Source organism: Aulonocara stuartgranti (genome assembly GCF_965226115.1).
Source record: "Aulonocara stuartgranti genome assembly, chromosome: 2".
NCBI lineage: Eukaryota > Metazoa > Chordata > Actinopteri > Cichliformes > Cichlidae > Aulonocara > Aulonocara stuartgranti.
In genome coordinates, this window is record NC_138940.1 from 10,665,971 (window position 1) to 10,683,930 (window position 17,960).

At 45.1% G+C, this 17,960-nt stretch overlaps 2 protein-coding genes across 10 annotated transcripts in view; both read left to right on the top strand.

Annotated features, from left to right (window-relative positions):
• Positions 1 to 17,960, top strand: part of LOC309691717 (uncharacterized protein) — a 27,501-nt gene continuing 9,541 nt past the window's right edge. The window contains exons 1-22 of one of the 9 annotated variants that reach the window (XM_082509594.1): positions 3 to 309; positions 955 to 1,855; positions 2,805 to 2,866; positions 3,281 to 3,319; positions 3,708 to 3,808; positions 4,185 to 4,228; positions 4,332 to 4,448; positions 4,890 to 5,015; positions 5,099 to 5,347; positions 7,826 to 7,950; positions 8,723 to 9,386; positions 9,461 to 9,643; positions 9,716 to 9,806; positions 9,994 to 10,010; positions 10,405 to 10,527; positions 10,743 to 10,871; positions 11,473 to 11,601; positions 11,684 to 11,814; positions 12,009 to 12,225; positions 12,437 to 12,548; positions 12,630 to 12,745; positions 12,849 to 13,194. In XM_082509594.1, coding sequence (XP_082365720.1) covers positions 209 to 309; positions 955 to 1,855; positions 2,805 to 2,866; positions 3,281 to 3,319; positions 3,708 to 3,808; positions 4,185 to 4,228; positions 4,332 to 4,448; positions 4,890 to 5,015; positions 5,099 to 5,347; positions 7,826 to 7,950; positions 8,723 to 9,386; positions 9,461 to 9,643; positions 9,716 to 9,806; positions 9,994 to 10,010; positions 10,405 to 10,527; positions 10,743 to 10,871; positions 11,473 to 11,601; positions 11,684 to 11,814; positions 12,009 to 12,225; positions 12,437 to 12,548; positions 12,630 to 12,745; positions 12,849 to 12,902 — 3,831 coding nt within the window. In that variant the 5' untranslated portion in view covers positions 3 to 208 and the 3' untranslated portion in view covers positions 12,903 to 13,194. Of the gene's footprint in view, positions 310 to 637; positions 796 to 954; positions 1,856 to 2,804; positions 2,867 to 3,280; positions 3,320 to 3,707; positions 3,809 to 4,184; positions 4,229 to 4,331; positions 4,449 to 4,889; positions 5,016 to 5,098; positions 5,348 to 7,825; positions 7,951 to 8,722; positions 9,387 to 9,460; positions 9,644 to 9,715; positions 9,807 to 9,993; positions 10,011 to 10,404; positions 10,528 to 10,742; positions 10,872 to 11,472; positions 11,602 to 11,683; positions 11,815 to 11,944; positions 12,226 to 12,436; positions 12,549 to 12,629; positions 12,746 to 12,848; positions 13,195 to 17,960 lie in introns of those variants that run through there. The other 8 variants (XM_082509595.1, XM_082509598.1, XM_082509597.1 and 5 more) reach the window with 8 other exon arrangements.
• The window catches only part of LOC309715699 (matrin-3-like), a gene marked incomplete at its 3' end in the record, with an annotated part of 8,135 nt that continues 4,203 nt past the window's right edge, over positions 14,029 to 17,960 (top strand). The window contains exons 1-5 of the mRNA XM_082549018.1: positions 14,029 to 14,139; positions 14,834 to 15,731; positions 16,733 to 16,794; positions 16,966 to 17,004; positions 17,501 to 17,595. Coding sequence (XP_082405144.1) covers positions 14,988 to 15,731; positions 16,733 to 16,794; positions 16,966 to 17,004; positions 17,501 to 17,595 — 940 coding nt within the window. The remainder of the gene's footprint in view (positions 14,140 to 14,833; positions 15,732 to 16,732; positions 16,795 to 16,965; positions 17,005 to 17,500; positions 17,596 to 17,960) is intronic.

Here is a 17,960-nt window from a genome sequence, read left to right on the forward strand (position 1 = left end):
ACTCTGAAAGCCCGCCTTCCTCCGAAAGTTTATAAAATCCACTGATTTAACAAGCCTAAGCCCATTTTTTAAACCAAATACATATCCTCTATAGTGATAAGAGAACCTGAGAGAAATTATTAATATAGAGGAGCTAAGTGTGTGTTGTGTTAATAACTATTTTCATAGAAAACGTTTAAGCAGCGAACAGAAACAAAAACACCGCCTGATGCAGGAGGAGAGGAAACATCGCGATACTTCACATGCTGTAGTTTGGTCACCCGTCTCGTGCTATTTACTAATCAGCTGCGATCGGGTGTTGGAGAAAGGGTAAGAGTGTCTGTAATTACAGATAAATCATATTATACACGTAAATGCACAGTTAACAGCTTCATCCACAGTTTGCACGTTAAATATCAGATAACTTAAGGCTGTTAGCTATGCCAGTGTTGGCAGGTAGGAGGACATGTATGTTAGCAAAGTTAGCTGCGCAGCTTATCTGAGTCGTTTTTGGTTTCATTTTTCTCATTAATGACAGCGTACTTAATCTTTTAGTTAACATGTCAGGTTAAACAACGTAGACATCATAGCGCTGTTAGCTCGACCCGTAAAGCGTGTTTGCTGCAGCTTTCCTTCTCCTCTCACTGTACCTGCAAAGATGTTACTCCTGGTCTGCGTCAGGCTGTGATTCACTCAGAGGCTCGTTGTAATCTCGCCTCTTGTCGATGTTTTCGTGGACTCAGAGTTTCTCTTCCTCAGTGAGGCGGTCTCCATCACTCTGTTTGCATCAGGTCATGTTCCTCCTGCTGGGCTGAGGTGAATCTTTCTCTCTCTCCTCCTTTAACCGCCTCCTATGTTCCCTTTGCAGTAAAGATCAGAGTCGTGCTCCTCCGTCTGTTGCTCAGGGCCTCCACTGGCTCCTGTTTTCTTAGGAGAGGCTTTGTTTGAAGCTTTTTCTACCTCATTGTGTCTCAGCAGAAATAAGACTTGCCACCACAGAAGAAAAGGAGCTCCTGCTCTCTTTGACCACATTAAGTTCCTGTCATCTTTGAAGACCTTTCCAGCGCCTGTTTCCTTCTTTATCTTGGCTCTCTGTGCTGAATCCAGAGAGCGGGACAGAATTTTTGATATCATGTCTCAGAAGACGCAGGCTGACGGCGCTCAGAAACACTTCGCTGTGGGTCGGGGGCTCCTGGCCGCTGCAGAAACCTTGAACTTCAACATGAACGAGCAGCGTCCCAACAGACCAATGGGTGTGGGTGTGGGCATGGGCATGGAGGGCCAGGACGGCAGCGGGCAGATGCCCCGACGTGGCAGCGGCGGTGGCGGCAGCACCAGCAATCTTGGCAGCACCATGAAGCTGTTTGCCAGTTTGGGGCTGTCGCCCTCTGACCTGGACGCTCTGGCTGAAATCCCTGAGGAGGAGATCAGTGTGGAGACGCTGCCACACATCCTCAGACAGCTGAAGAGTCGCAAGGGGGAAGCAGGAGAGCGGCGGGCGGCCATGTCCTCTGATGCTGCGTATCGAGGAGGAAGCTGGGAAGAGGGACACGTGGGGAGGATGGGTGGTTCTTCTCTGGGACAAGGTTCAGCCAAGTCCTCCACAGACTTTGGGTACAGCTCCCTGCAGGACGTCTCCTCCGGCCGGGGCTATGGCTTAAATTACAGCGGTGGAGGTGGAGGTGGGAGCAGAGAGAGGCCATACTCTGAGCTTTCCCACCGCAGTGGGCTCGGCATGGGCCCGTCTGAGCCCGTCTTTATGCAGAGGAGGATGGGCTCCCCGTCAAACGGAAAAGTCCAAGACTTCTTGGGAGTCATGCCCCCCATGTTCCCCCACGTGTGTTCTCTTTGTGACTTTGACGTTCATTCCACCATGGTGAGTACGTCCAACCTGCTTCCTCTTTTCTTCTCGGACTAACTGTAATTGTTTGAGCTCCAGTCTTCCTTCAGTCAGTGACAGGCGCTGATTCAGGTCCGGTTTACTTCATATAATTTCCTTGTTGTATCTCCTCACAGCATGTTCCCTGTCTCCATTTTCTCAGCTGAAGCTCTCCAGCTTTGACCAGTTAGATTTGGATCTTTCCAGCGGTCATCCAATTAAACCAAAAATCTCTTTTTATAATTAGTATCTGTTCACATGAGCTGGTAAAGCTGTTCATGTTACACATTCAGTCTGATATACTTGATCTTTTCACACTCACACATTCATGGACTTATCGAATTGGCGGCTTTTAAACCTGTGAGACTTTTGGCAGCAGGGGTCTTGTGTTTGTTTTTCTTTAGTTTGTGATGTCAGGAGTGAGAAAGAAGGATTTAATCGATTATCACTCGAATTTGGAAATTTAAATTCTCTCTGAGAAGAAATGTACACTTTTTGGCTTTAAAGCAAAAATTTTTAACATGGTTCTTTTCAATGCTGACAAAAACATAATTTACCAAAAATCAACAGGAAGTTCGTAATCTACTGACCAAAGTCACACAGTGAGCAGGTTTGAAGATATGCGGGTGAGCTCTTCTTGCCTGTATGACTGTCACTGATGGCTTAAGAAAGCATCAAATACTGTCTGTTATAGTGATTATTGCACACAAAATATAATGAATTATTCGTTTTTGTAGGTCTTAAAAAGATCTTAATCATGAATTTTTGGTTTTAAAATGGAAACCTGATGAAGTGCATTTAAATTCTTAGTAAATCTGGTCCTAAGTGATTGTCTGGGTGACGCTATGAAGGTTAATAACTGTGTGAACTGTTCCTTTAATATACAGGTTGTATTTTAGGAGAAACGGCCTGTTGAGTGTCAGTAATGCTCTGTTTGTGTTTGTAGGAGTGGAACCAACACGTTAATGGACTCCGCCATGCTGAAAACAGACGGCATCTTCTGGACATGTGAGTTGCTCTTAATACACAACAGTGAGCCAAAACAGATTAAGTTATAAATCTGTTAACAGCATGTTCACATCAGAAGAAATTAGGTTGGTTTTTAGAGTTTCAGTACCCAAACCAACGCAAACTTGCTCCTGTGCAGCCCTCCAAAATCCCAGCGCTGGACGGGGATGACTCTGGCGTTAGTCAGATTAGTTTATGACGTACCTGGTAAGAAGTAAACCGACCTTTGTAGTATAGAAAATTTAAGGTTAACCCTGAAGTTACACGAATGAGATGAAATCCTGTTCCGTAGTACCGATCTCTCTTTGACCTCAGCAGGAGGTTGTAATCATTCAGCTCATCGTTGTTGACTAAATGTTCCTTTGAGGTCTGTTCCTCTTTATCAGATGTGTAACACTGAATGTTGTTTTTCAGGTATCCAGAGTGGGACCCTGGTATGGGCCCAGGCAGAGGGTAAGAGATGCTAACATTAAGCTCCTCATTTAGTGTTTGAGATGTTAGATTTAGAGTCCTAAAGGACCTCGACCTAACCTCGGAAAAGTGTTATTACTGACAGCTGTGCCCAAACAGATTGTCCTGCACTGATTTGTCTTTCTGTTGTTTGCATTGTATGTCATGTATGGGCCACAGCAGCAGAGAGAGCAGCAAGCATACTGTACACCTGACAGGCAACTTCCTGTTTGGTCAGATGGGCTTCATTAGATTAGATAAAGATTCAGAAACTCTCCTGCCTCCAGAGGGTTCACACACTGTCTCTGTGGCCTGGTGTTAACAAAGCTTTGTGTTGTGTGTTAATAATCCAGGTGTCTGATAACTGACGATCTCATGTTTTTAATTCCAGTGGTCGTCCTTGGGAGACCCCCAACCTGTCTGCAGGACTGCTGGGACCAGCCCCCATGTCTTCAGGACCAATGGCAGGGATGTCCTCGAGCTGGGGTGGAGGTGAGGGACCCACAGATGTCTTATTTTATCACTATTAATACTATTAGTATTATTTTAAGTCATTTGTCACTTTCTCTCTGTGCGGGGAGTCACTATTTTATTCATAAAGATGGTTTCAGACAGCTGACGTCAAGTCTTTAACTTCCAACTGATCAAGTCTGGTTCTCCTGTGAGCTCAGTGTTACATTTATGTGCCACGCTTGCTGACTTTGGGATAAAAATGGTTAAAAAGCTCAGGTACAGTAAATACAGAGAGCCATTAGAAAGAGTGGGTGAGGGTTAAGAGACCCAGCTGTTTAGTGCCCTCAGAAAGCTGCAGACACCTTTTGAAATCTGTCTTTGGTCATGTGCGAACATCGGTGTGTTTGTGTGTCAGGAGTAGGTGGAGGACGTGGTTCCGGTTCATTGGGACAGAATAAGGTGAGTCTGACCTCCTCTGTCTCTCTGCTGTGTCTTCCTGTGGATCAGCTCATTTCTGCAGAGCTCAGCTCGTTTCAGTAAAGACTATGTGTCGTGTCCTCAGCTGAGGAGCAGGGTGGTGGTGGTGAAATATGAAAAGAAGCCTCTCAGCGACAAGACCCTGTTCGCCCTCGTTGAGCGCTTCGGCTGCCTGAGGGAGCACCTCATCCTCAAGAACAAGGTAGGAAAACTCACCTCGCTGTTTCCACCTCAGTTACTTCTAACTTAGATGTAGACATTAGTTAAACTTTCTTCTTCATAAATGTAACTGAACAATACAATCAGCTGCCTCACACTCTTTCATCCTGCACATGAACTTCATCTCCTCAATCTGAAACTGCAGCTGGTAGTACTCATTCTCCTTCGCAGCCTCGCTGAGCTGAACCCACTCACAGAGGATCTCCACACCAGGAGGAGGACTGCTGGCACCAGCTGCAGTCCAAGATGGTAGAAATGGAGTCAGACTGAGCTTGTGATAAGAGACTATAGATAGCTGGGGATTAAAGAAGTCTAAATATAATCCAGTAATAACAACATTAAATACGTGGTTGTGAAACTTAAAGCAAACCTCTCTGAGGAAAACTGAATTTCAGCATTGAAGTCTAATCTTTGTGACCATCAGGCTTTTCTGGAGATGAGCACACATGAAGAAGCTCTGGACGTGGTAAACTACTACCAGCAGCATCCACCGTTGTCGTACGGCAAACCCGTCACCCTGTACCTGTCCCAGACCCTCATGTTCATTGAGGTAACATCCCCTCGCTTGCTAAATAAAACTCACCGCTTCCCCACAGACTCAGATCCTCAGAAGTTTCTGTTTCTAACCTGCAGAAGGACGAGCGACCAATGGATCGACTGATGGACCGACTGACAAAGCGGCCGGTAGACCGACCAGGGGACCAACCGATGACCCGGCGGGTGGAGCGGCCGATAGACAAACCTGAGAAAGAGGTCAAAAGTCAAGGCAGCAAGGTGGTCTTCTTCTACCATCTGCCCCGAGAGGACGAGAAGAAACAGGAGCTGCTGACCCTCGCCGAACGCTTCGGTGTGGTTGAGAAACACCTCTTCTTAACCGACCGGGTAAATAAACCAGAGCAGGAAACTCCAAAAGTTGATTTTGTTCATCTGGACGTAGCGTTTTGAGGGAGAAACATTTCGTCACTCATCCAAGTGACTTCTTCAGTCTCAGCTGACTGCAGGTTTCCCCAGCCTTATAAACAGCCTTATACATCAGGGGAACCAAACAACATGTTACACCCCGGCCTAGGCAACCGGGGTGCAACGCAGGAAAATAAAAATAAGGAAAATAAAACCACGAAGGCCCTCCACCAAAATCCCAAAACGAAGGTGTCTCAAACGAAAATATTAACAAACCCATTCACAACTATTTACAACAGACTATTTATTTACAACAAAAACACCAAACTATTTACAACACGGGGGAGATCGCGACCATGACACACTGAAACACAGGGTTTAAATACATAGAGGGAGCAATCAGGAAAAGGACCACAGGAGGGAAACACAGCTGGGGCAAATTAGAACTGACGAGACAGGGAAAATATAAACTGAACACACTAAGATAACACAGACTTTCAAAGTAAAGCAGGAAATACATAACAGTCACGCAAAAACAAAACACTGACACACCGAAACGTAACATTTCCCCCCACCCAAAAATCAAACATGTAACCCCAAGTGAAATGTTTGATCAAAACCGGATGAAGGCTGGTGGAGGCTGGAGCGGTCCCACGGACCCTCCAGCGAAGACGGATGAAGTCTGGAGCGGTGCCTCGGACCCTCCAGCGAAGACAAACGAAGACTGAAGCGGTGCCTCGGACCCTCCAGCAAAGGCAGACGAAGGCCGGAGCGGTGCCTCGGACCCTCCAGCGAAGGCGGACGAAGGCTGAAGCGGTCCCTCCAACGGACCCTCCAGCGAAGACGGACGAAGGCTGATGAAGGCTGGAGCGGTCCCACTGACCCTCCAGCAGACGACGAAGGCTGGAGCGGTCCCTCGGACCCTCCAGCGAAGACAAACGAAGGCTGACGAAGGCTGGAGCGGTCCCACTGACCCTCCAGCAGACGAAGGCCGGAGCGGTCCCTCGGACTCTCCAGCGAAGGCAGATGAAGGCTGGAGCGGTCCCACGGACCCTCCAGCGAAGGCGGATGAAGTGTGGAGCGGTCCCACGGACCCTCCAGCGAAGACAGACGGAGGCTGGAGCGGTCCCTCGGACCCTCCAGCGAAGGCGGATGAAGGCTGGAGCGGTCCCTCGGACCCACCAGCGAAGACAGTCAGCTGAAGCGGTCCCTCCCTCGGACCCTCCAGCGACGGCGGACGGCTGAAGCGGTCCCCGGGCCCTCCAGCGAAGACAGACGGAGGCTGAAGCGGCCCTCGGACCCTCCAGCGATCCCGGACGAGCCCCCATATGTTACACCCCGGCCTAGGCAACCGGGGTGCAACGCAGGAAAATAAAAATAAGGAAAATAAAACCACGAAGGCCCTCCACCAAAATCCCAAAACGAAGGTGTCTCAAACGAAAATATTAACAAACCCATTCACAACTATTTACAACAGACTATTTATTTACAACAAAAACACCAAACTATTTACAACACGGGGGAGATCGCGACCATGACACACTGAAACACAGGGTTTAAATACATAGAGGGAGCAATCAGGAAAAGGACCACAGGAGGGAAACACAGCTGGGGCAAATTAGAACTGACGAGACAGGGAAAATATAAACTGAACACACTAAGATAACACAGACTTTCAAAGTAAAGCAGGAAATACATAACAGTCACGCAAAAACAAAACACTGACACACCGAAACGTAAGTGGATGGCACATCACAGAAGAGCTACCTCGTCAGGTCAGGACTCTGCAGTCTATTTACACCTACAGGCCAGTGGATACTCTTTCAATGATGAGGATGTGCACATCCTGGACAGGGAGGAACGCTGGTTTGAGTGCGGAGTCAAGGAGGCCATTTACGTGAAAAGGGAAAAACCATCTCTGAATCGAGGAGGGGGCCTAAGGGTACATCTTTCACCATCTTACAATGCTGTGATTGCAGCCATTCCCCAACTCTCTGTGAATGGTACTCATGGCCATTGATCAGTGGTCTTTGATCAGTGAGCTTTGGTCAGTGGTTGTAGATCAATGGTCATGAGAATTTGCATAATTAAGATTAAGGAACTGACCTCCCAGCCCATTGTTCCTCAGTGGCCTGGTTTCAGTCATTATGCAAATGTACTGTTTATAAGACTGGGGAAACCTGCAGTCAGCTGAGACTGAAGAAGTCACTTGGATGAGTGACGAAACGTTTCTCCCACAAAACGCTACGTCCAGATGAACAGAATCAACTTTTGGAGATTTACTTACCTGGATGATTGACCATCATCAAGACAGAGCAAGAAACACTGCTACTCTTTGAGTGCTCATGTGATGCCAGCATTACTACAGAAAGTGTGGAGATCAGATTTGGCTGAGTATAGTCTGTGATAAGGTGAATAAGTTTGAATGATGGCTGCTTTTGTGTTCGTCTGTGTGTCCAGGCGTTTATTCAGCTGGCAACTGTGGAGGACGCAGAGATGCTGGTGAATCATTACACCGAGAACCCCCTCGTCTTCAATGGGAGAATAGTTCGTCTCAACATCTGCACCAAATACAAAACCCTCAAGTGAGTGCCCGGCTTCAGACACTGCTACCATGACATGGTGTAGGAACTGTAAACACATACATGAATGAAATGCAGTGAAAGGGACAGATACACCCTTTGACTGGAGGTTGTGGGAAATAAATGACATAAAAGACAGTTACCTGACCAGAACTCTCCTTTCTGCCGATGTGCAGAACCATAACTATGTATCTAATCCATGAGATATTTTAATATAAGAAAAATGGACGGGTATGGGGAGCATCTGTATCAGTAGTTAAAGCTGCAAAACTTATGAAAAGACACTTAAAGATCTTCCTCCAGATGTTCCAAAGCCATCCAGTGGGCCAGATTGGAGTGTTTGCCAGGCTGATTCTGGCCCCCAGGCCATATGTTTGACACCCCTGCTCTAAATTGTGGTGATACGAGCTGTGAAAATGTACCCAGAATGCATTTTTTCAAGTTCTGTCAAGTCAATTATAAGAAAACATGCAGGGTACCAATGGTTGTTCCTGTTCCTCTGTGTCACAGACTTTAAACTGGTGCAGCACAGCTGATCCATGATATTTCAGCTTTCGTAGATCATAGCAGACGTCATGTTGAAAACAGCAGGGTGTCAGCAGAAGTAGCTCCAGATTAGCCAGTGAGCAAACCCGACTCTTTATTAAAAGTTAGAAATTGAACATCATCTCTGACCTCGTTATGAGAGGTGGTGTTAGCTGGCTAACTGCTAACACAGTGTATATATGTCAGGATACACATGGAAGCTTAAACTCATACACACTCGTTCATACAGTGTGAAGCACAAACAGGGCGGAGGAGACAGTTCGAGCCAGAAGAATGGCAGAGCCGAGTCCTCCAACTCCAAAACCTCCTCATCCAGCTCCAGGAGCAGACAGGAAAATAAGGAAGAGAAGGACAAAGTGAAGATGGTAACAGAGGAGGAGGACGAGGAAGTGTCAGGAGTGATGGAAGGAAGGGAGGACGGAGAAGAGCAGCAGGCACCTGATGGCGAGGAGGAGGAGGAGCAGGTACCTGATGGCGAGGAGGAGCAGGAGCAGGCACCTGATGGCGAGGAGGAGCAGGAGCAGGCACCTGATGGCGAGGAGGAGCAGGAGCAGGCACCTGATGGCGAGGAGGAGCAGGATCAGGTACCTGATGGCGAGGAGAAGGAGGAGCAGGTACCTGATGGCGAGGAGGAGCAGGAGCAGGTACCTGATGGCAAGGAGAAGGAGGAGCAGGTACCTGATGGCAAGGAGAAGGAGGAGCAGGTACCTGATGGCAAGGAGAAGGAGGAGCAGGTACCTGATGGCAAGGAGAAGGAGGAGCAGGTACCTGATGGCAAGGAGAAGGAGGAGCAGGTACCTGATGGCAAGGAGAAGGAGGACGAGCCTAAGGGAGAAGAGTCTGTGAAGGAGACGGTAGAGGAGTCTGAGGATGCTCGACAGGAGGAGGAGAAGGTGAGAAAACAAAAAAGTTGAAACAAATATTAAAGCCAAAAGTGATTCCTGGAATTAAACCGAACTGCACACAGGTTACCGATGATGTCACTAATGACACACTTGGAGACACGAGTGAGGTCAAGCAGGAGGCGGAGTCAGAGCCACAAGCAGAAACCTTGGCCGAGGAGCACAAGGGCAAAGGGGAGATGAACATGGAGGCGGCAGAGAGCTCGGAGGCTCCAGAGGCAGCGGAGGGAGATCTACCCGAAGAAGAGGTGATGCACCTGCTCTGTCCTTCAGTCTGTAATCCAGGAGTGGCACAGGTGTGTTAATGATGTCTCTTCCAGCAGGACTTCCCAGAGAACATGGAGGACTTTGTGACGCTGGACGAGCTGGAGGAAGACAACGACGAAGCCCATGGAGAGTCGGACAATATCGGTACCTGATCAGATCAATATTTAGAGATCAAAGTTAACACTTGTACCTGTAATGTGCTGCAGCACCAGCTTTTCCTTAAAAAAGTCATTTTCCTTCATGGATGTGAGGACGATGTCTTCAATCAACAAAAAGGTGTTTGAAATTAACGCACATCTTCCTCTCTGTTTGTGTCTCCTCTTCTCTGCAGACAACACGAGGCGAGGGGTACGTACCCGAGCGCCGTCGCTCTGATACCTTTAATATTTGACTTCATGTTTCTGTGGATCACTGCATCTCAAGAATCTCAGTTTTTCACTTTATTAATACATTTGAAATATTTTGACCTTTTCTGTGGTCTATTGTTTTACAACTGAAGGGTGGAGAGCTCATTGGTGAATTAATGACTCCCTCAAGTTGAATAGTTCAAATAGTTTGTGAGTGAGGGGAGATTGACAAAGTTCAACTGCAATTGAACTTTTGATTCACAATAACTTTAGTTTTATATGAAATTGCACTACTTTCGACATTTTATGAGATTTCCAACATAATCTGTGTTCAGAAACCTGTTTTCATTCACTCTGTTTCACTGGAATTCCTCAATTCTTGCTCCTCCCATCAGGGTATGAGGGTGGTGAACATCGTCGGCTTCAGGCGAGGGTACCAGTACCTCAACGAGCTGCTGAAACTCGCCCAGCCTTTCGGGAAGGTGGTCAAACACCTGGTGCTGGACCTGAGACCCGAGGTACTCTGTTCAGTGTTAAGTGAAAGTTTAATCCTGGACATTTGTATCACACCAGTAAAGCAACTTTTTCAAACATCAGTTGAAAAATGTTCCAAATGCAAATTTGGAGAAGTGGTAAATATAGAAGTGGTAAACGAACCTGCATCCAATTGAAGTAGTTGGATATTTCCTGAAAAGTATTTTTGAATATCGCATTGTCTCCTCTCCCTCGTCAGGCGTTCCTTCAGTTTGCCACAGAAGAAGAAGCACGGGCGATGGCCAACTTCTACAACGGGAACATCACGGCGTCAGTGTGCGGGCGGACGGTGAAGATCAGTCACTCCATGAGCTACCCCACCATCCAGGTGATTTATTTAAATTTTTTTAACCTCCATGTTATGTTTTCATCTGATTTATTAATTTCTACAAAATTTGAAACCTGAGAATAAGGTTTGTGTCTAAAATGTTCTAAATACATACACCTTAGCCAGACTGCAGTGGTCATTGGTTAAAGCTAAAATATAAAAAATAAATAAGTAAAATTATCTTTGAGCAGTCATTTAAAACAAACCCCAGATTCAGCTGTTCCAATGTTTACGAGCTACAACCTCGAAGTGTGATCGGCTCTGGATTTACAATAAGATCATGGATCAATTAAAAGATTCTGATCAGATGATCAAACTGCTGTTTTAAGGTTTCAGCAGGTCTGCTACATAAGCAGATGCCTGGCTGTGTTGGGCTTTATGTTTATAGTAAAACTAAAATGAATTGTGACTTACACTGGAAATCGGTGACAGGAAGCAGGATCAGAGAAGATGTGGATGTTATTAGTGTTCCAGATTATTGTGGGCCAGTAAAAATGTGATATTTGTGACATTTGTCAGATAAAAGAAACACGACCGTATGAGGACAGTCGGTGTTTGTTTTCTTCTTTGTGGGCTCATTTTCTCTGTGTTTGCTGTTCAGTCCGGTTCCAGCAAGGTGGTGTACATCGGGCAGATCCCCAACAGCAAATACACGGACGAGGAGGTCCTGAAGCTCGCCGAACCATATGGGATGGTCAAGAAGTACTTCCTGAACAGGATCCGGAGAGAGGTACGGAACTGGGACAAATGCACGTCCGACCTGAATCCACATAACTCCTGCTGCTTTAAAGCCGTCTGATGCTTGTCCTCAGTGTTTCCTCGAGATGTGTAATGCCGAGGACGCAGAGAAGATGGCTGCCGATTATAAAGCGAAGCCACTGAGATTCAGCGGGAAGCGCCTGACCCTCTACGTGAGCAGGAAGTACAAGCAGCTCAAACACGGGTGAGTTTCTTCTTTTACTTCTTGTGTGCTCGCTGCACGAGTCTGATTTATTAGTTTCTCTTCACAGCAGCAGTCGTCTTCAGGCCTTTTATCTAAATGTAAACCTGGAGATGACACCTGTCTTTTACAGCTTGTGGATGTACTTTGCTTTAAGCTGAAGCCTCTGAACCCCTCAATCACGTCTGTCCATTAAGCCATAGAGTGCCGAACACCAAGAAGAGAGCGAGCGAGAGCCCGCCACTAAAATCCTCCCATGACAGCGAGGAGCCTCCAGGGAAGAAGCCCAAAGAGGAGGTCAAACAAGAGGAAGAGGAGAAAAAGGAGGAGGAAGTGCAGAGCTGTGAAGTCAGTGGTGAAGAGACGGTGATGGATGAAAATTTGGGTGCTGAGAAGCTGAAGGACAGCGAGGACGTGAGTCGTTTGTACAGCTCGTTATTGAAACGTTCAATCAAAGACGACTTCGGTGACATCGAATTCATTTAAACATCTTTCCATCAACTGACCAGAGATTTGAGCTAATTGCTAACATGCTAACAATGGGGAAACTTTGTTTTTAAATTTTGATTTGAAATAAAACAGGTAAACAAGACGAATCTTTTGTTTTTCTCTTTTATTTTCGCAGATGGAGACATCGACTAATCAGAATGAGCAGACAGAGGCTGTTCCTGTCGCTGCGAACAAATCCAGCACAGCGTCTCTGCCCCTGCCGCTGTACGATCCCTCCACACCCATCGGTGAGAAAGCTTCGCCAGGTCATCGTCAGGTTCACGTAAAAAAAAAACTCGCCGTCATCATCGTCATTGTTACTATTTCAGGTATCGAACACGTGAAGGCGGGGTTTTACTGCCGCATCTGTTTCCTGTTTTACTCCAACGAAGACACGGCGAAGAAGATGCACTGCAGCAGCCAAGCTCACTACAACAAGCTGCAGGTGCCCACATAATGATACACCTTAGACCTAGCCACATTATAACATACCTGAAGTACATATGCGACACTGCCCCGCCCACATTACAGCATATGTTTGTTTTCAGAAACACCTGGAGAAGGAGCAGAGCAAAGCAGAGAAGAAGGCGCTGCCGACCTGAGAACACCTGAAGCTGAGGAAGAGACGTGAATGTCAGATTTTTTTTTTAAGGTTTTAATTTTGTTTCTTTAGCCATGTGTGAAACACACATCTGAGTGACTTCCTGCTGCTGCTCTGTGGGCTTAAAGCCTCAAAGACTCTGTTATTGATTAGTTATGTTATTGATTAGACAAAACAAAATGTTGACCAAACAGTATAAAAACATTTTGCCTGTGCAGGTTTTTCCTTTGATTTTTGAAACATCTGGTTTTTCAAACTAACATCTGAACAATAAATTATTTTTTTAAGACTCATAGATGTGAATATTTGTTTAACGTCTGAAACGGACTTGATTTTGTTCTTGGTTTCTCAATAAAATGTGTTAGAATTTTGTTAAAATAGACATTTTTATCTTGTATTTTTATTTATTTAGGGTTAGCTTTTTTGTAGTTTTTTGTTCCAAAAATAATAAAAAGATTTTTTTTTTTTTCAAAGACATCAGTTTTTCTTTGATAATTTTCAGTTTCAGTACCACATAAAGGGCAAAAAATTTTACTTCTGCATGAGGCAGCATGTGGTTGGCTGGGCTTCCACTGTAATTTACCCGGTTGATCAGGTGATCCATCTACCTGGATTATTTTCTGCCAGGTAATCAACCTCATTCTCTCAACAGTTTTCCTCACTACCTTCCTCTAGTTTGACTGATGCTGCTGTTCAGAAAAACAAGATGTTTAAGCAGAAATAAGTAAACCTGTGAAGCTAAAATAAATGTGAACGGAGATTTATTTCCTTTCTCCTCTTACTTTTTATTATCCTAAAATTACAAAAAGATGACATTCAAGATGATGTATTTAAATGATGTATTTAAAACTGGCTGCAGATTTTTGACCTTTCATACAAACTGAACAGACACCTTTTGTTTGATCGTTACATTCAGACACGTGATCGTACTGAGACGTACCATTAAACGGAGCACGGGGGGAGAGTCCATTGTTTAAACTTTATTCACAAGCCCTAACTGTCCTTCCAGCTCTTCGGTCTTGCTGATGATAAGAGTAGTTTAATTAACTAGTAATAAAGACAGAAGAACTTGCCGAGCCCTCTATTTGCACTAGAAAGAAGAAAAAGAACCGCGAAGAGCGGAGAAACCTCAGTAAAACCCGCTGTGAGTTGAGACGAAATATCGCGATACTTCGTAGTGTGCGGTTGTCTCTCACGCAGGCTCATAAATAACTGATCTAAAAGGTTTTGGAGAAAGGGTAAGAGCGTCTGTGTCTACAGATTAATCCTCATTATACACGTTATATATCAACAGCTTCATGTACAGTTTGCACGTTAAATATCAGATAATTGAAGGGTTTTACCTATTCTAGTGTTAGCATGTAGCAGGCGACGTGTGTTAGCAATGTTAGCTACCTTAGCTACACAGCTTGTCTGAGTCATTGTCGGTCTGCTTTTACTCACTTTTGGACGCCTAGTTTTAATTATCTATGCTTTTAGTTAAAACATGTCAGGCTAAACAGAGTAGTGTTTATGGATGATATTAGCGCATTTAGCTTAGTTTAGCTGTTAGCCCCTCCCCCGTAGGCGTGTTTGGTACACCTTTCCTTCTCCTCTCACTGTACCTGCACAGATGTTACTCCTGGTCTGTGTCAGGCTGTGATTCACTCAGAGGCTCGTTGTAATCTCGCCTCTTGTCGATGTTTTCGTGGACTCAGAGTTTCTCTTCCTCAGTGAGGCGGTCTCCATCACTCTGTTTGCATCAGGTCATGTTCCTCCTGCTGGGCTGAGGTGAATCTTTCTCTCTCTCCTCCTTTAACCGCCTCCTATGTTCCCTTTGCAGTAAAGATCAGAGTCGTGCTCCTCCGTCTGTTGCTCAGGGCCTCCACTGGCTCCTGTTTTCTTAGGAGAGGCTTTGTTTGAAGCTTTTTCTACCTCATTGTGTCTCAGCAGAAATAAGACTTGCCACCACAGAAGAAAAGGAGCTCCTGCTCTCTTTGACCACATTAAGTTCCTGTCATCTTTGAAGACCTTTCCAGCGCCTGTTTCCTTCTTTATCTTGGCTCTCTGTGCTGAATCCAGAGAGCGGGACAGACTTTTTGATATCATGTCTCAGAAGACGCAGGCTGACGGTGCTCAGAAACACTTCGCTGTGGGTCGGGGGCTCCTGGCCGCTGCAGAAACCTTGAACTTCAACATGAACGAGCAGCGTCCCAACAGACCAATGGGTGTGGGTGTGGGCATGGGCATGGAGGGCCAGGACGGCAGCGGGCAGATGTCCCGACGTGGCAGCGGCGGTGGCGGCAGCACCAGCAATCTTGGCAGCACCATGAAGCTGTTTGCCAGTTTGGGGCTGTCGCCCTCTGACCTGGACGCTCTGGCTGAAATCCCTGAGGAGGAGATCAGTGTGGAGACGCTGCCACACATCCTCAGACAGCTGAAGAGTCGCAAGGGGGAAGCAGGAGAGCGGCGGGCGGCCATGTCCTCTGATGCTGCGTATCGAGGAGGAAGCTGGGAAGAGGGACACGTGGGGAGGATGGGCGGTTCTTCTCTGGGACAAGGTTCAGCCAAGTCCTCCACAGACTTTGGGTACAGCTCCCTGCAGGACGTCTCCTCCGGCCGGGGCTATGGCTTAAATTACAGCGGTGGAGGTGGAGGTGGGAGCAGAGAGAGGCCATACTCTGAGCTTTCCCACCGCAGTGGGCTCGGCATGGGCCCGTCTGAGCCAGTCTTTATGCAGAGGAGGATGGGCTCCCCGTCAAACGGAAAAGTCCAAGACTTCTTGGGAGTCATGCCCCCCATGTTCCCCCACGTGTGCTCTCTTTGTGACTTTGACGTTCATTCCACCATGGTGAGTACGTCCAACCTGCTTCCTCTTTTCTTCTCGGACTAACTGTAATTGTTTGAGCTCCAGTCTTCCTTCAGTCAGTGACAGGCGCTGATTCAGGTCCGGTTTACTTCATATAATTTCCTTGTTGTATCTCCTCACAGCATGTTCCCTGTCTCCATTTTCTCAGCTGAAGCTCTCCAGCATTGACCAGTTAGATTTGGATCTTTCCAGCGGTCATCCAATTAAACCAAAAATCTCTTTTTATAATTAGTATCTGTTCACATGAGCTGGTAAAGCTGTTCATGTTACACATTCAGTCTGATATACTTGATCTTTTCACTTCATTAGCTTTAACAAAGTCCTGGGAGGATCTTGATTTGCTCCTTGTGTCTCCAACATGAAACATTTAAAGCTCCTCACACATTCATGGACTTATCGAATTGGCAGCTTTTAAACCTGTGAGACTTTTGGCAGCTGGGGTCTTGTGTTTGTTTTTCTTTAGTTTGTGGTGTCAGGGTTTCTTCTGGGGCATTAAGTATGAACTTTTAAAAAAGGAATTAAAATGGTCTTAAAATGTTCTATTTCCCAAGCCTTTGCTAAAGATTTGAGAAATATACACATGGTATTTTATAACCTCCTTAAAATCAGTGACTGTTACTGTTTTGTCTAGCCAGTTTAGAATCCAAAAAGATCCACATTACCCTTTTCTTTTCTTGGAAAAAAGGCATCAAATGCTGTTTTTCATTTCTTTTTTTAAGTCATTTCTAAAAGATCTTAAAAAGCACTCCTTTAATTTTTAAAACGGTACAGGAACCATTTTATCATACCCTTTAAGTAACAGGTGATAATATATATATATTTTTTACTTAGTTTAAAAAACAAAACAAAAACAATTCCCTGGGTGCTTTTCTGAATGAACCACTTAAGGTTAATAACTGTTTGAACTGGACCTTTAATATAGAGGTTCCATGTTAGGAAATGAAAGTGTTTGAGCGTCACTCATTCTCTAGATGTGTTTGTAGGAGTGGAATCAACACATTAATGGACTCCGCCATGCTGAAAACAGACGGCAGCTTCTTGACATGTGAGTCGCTCTTAATACACAACAGTGAGCCAAAACATTGAAACCATCTGCAGTCAGTCAAGATGTGTCACCTACTTGGTTTATGCTGGATTGAACTCGGAGGTCTTTCCCTCTTTAATAGATGTTTAATATTGTGTGAATGTTTTTTTGTTTGTTTGTTTTTTCTTTTAGGTATCCTGAGTGGGATCCCGGTATGGGCTCAGGCAGAGGGTAAGAGACACTGATACTGTTAGCAAAACAGTAATTATAGTGTAGAAAATAATTCATCTGCTGCTCTCTGTAATCATGACTGAATTGTGGACTCCATTTCTAAGCTAAGTGATAGCAATGATAGCACTAGCATTTCTAAGTTAGCTTGTGCTGTCATTGAAGCACTCAGAAGTGAAATCATGACATGGACTAGCAGAGTCGGCCCACATGCTGCTACAGGCAACTGAGGGGGACATTACACTTCAGTCTGTTCACACACTGGAAGTAAAAATACTTTAATACTTCAAATTAAAGTAAAATCTGTGATAGACTGCAGTTGAGAATCAGACATCATATCATAAAAAATCAAATTCTGGGGTTCACAGACTCTTTGCAGCTTCTATAGCTTGTTTGTGCTAATTGAGTAATTTTTATATTGTATTACATCATATTATATTTTGTTCTAATAATCCAGATGTTTGATAACTGACTCACACCCTAGTTCATTTATTTCCAGTGGAGGTCTGTCAGAGACCCCCAACCTGTCTGCAGGGCTGCTGGGTCCCGCCCCCATGTCTTCAGGACCAATGGGAGGGATGTCCTCGAGCTGGGGTAAGATACATGCAGATGCCTTTTTCTTCTTCTAATTATTACTGTTATCATTATTGCTGGAGGTTTTAGTCCACTCCAGGACATAAATCGTCTTAACTTGTCCTTATGTATTTTTTAAAATTCTAAAGGGCCGATCGTGATATTTTAAATCCATCATTTTTTTTAATATAATGAACATTTATTTGTTCATTTAATGTACTGACTTCACTTGCATCCTTAGCTTAGTCTTTTTACTCAATTTAATTTAGTTACTTTAGCTTATTATAATATACTCATTTAATTACTATACTTATGTAATTAAAGGAATTAAGTAAATTATCTTTAATTTTGTTTCAATACTTAGTTGTCTGTCTTATTTACTTTAC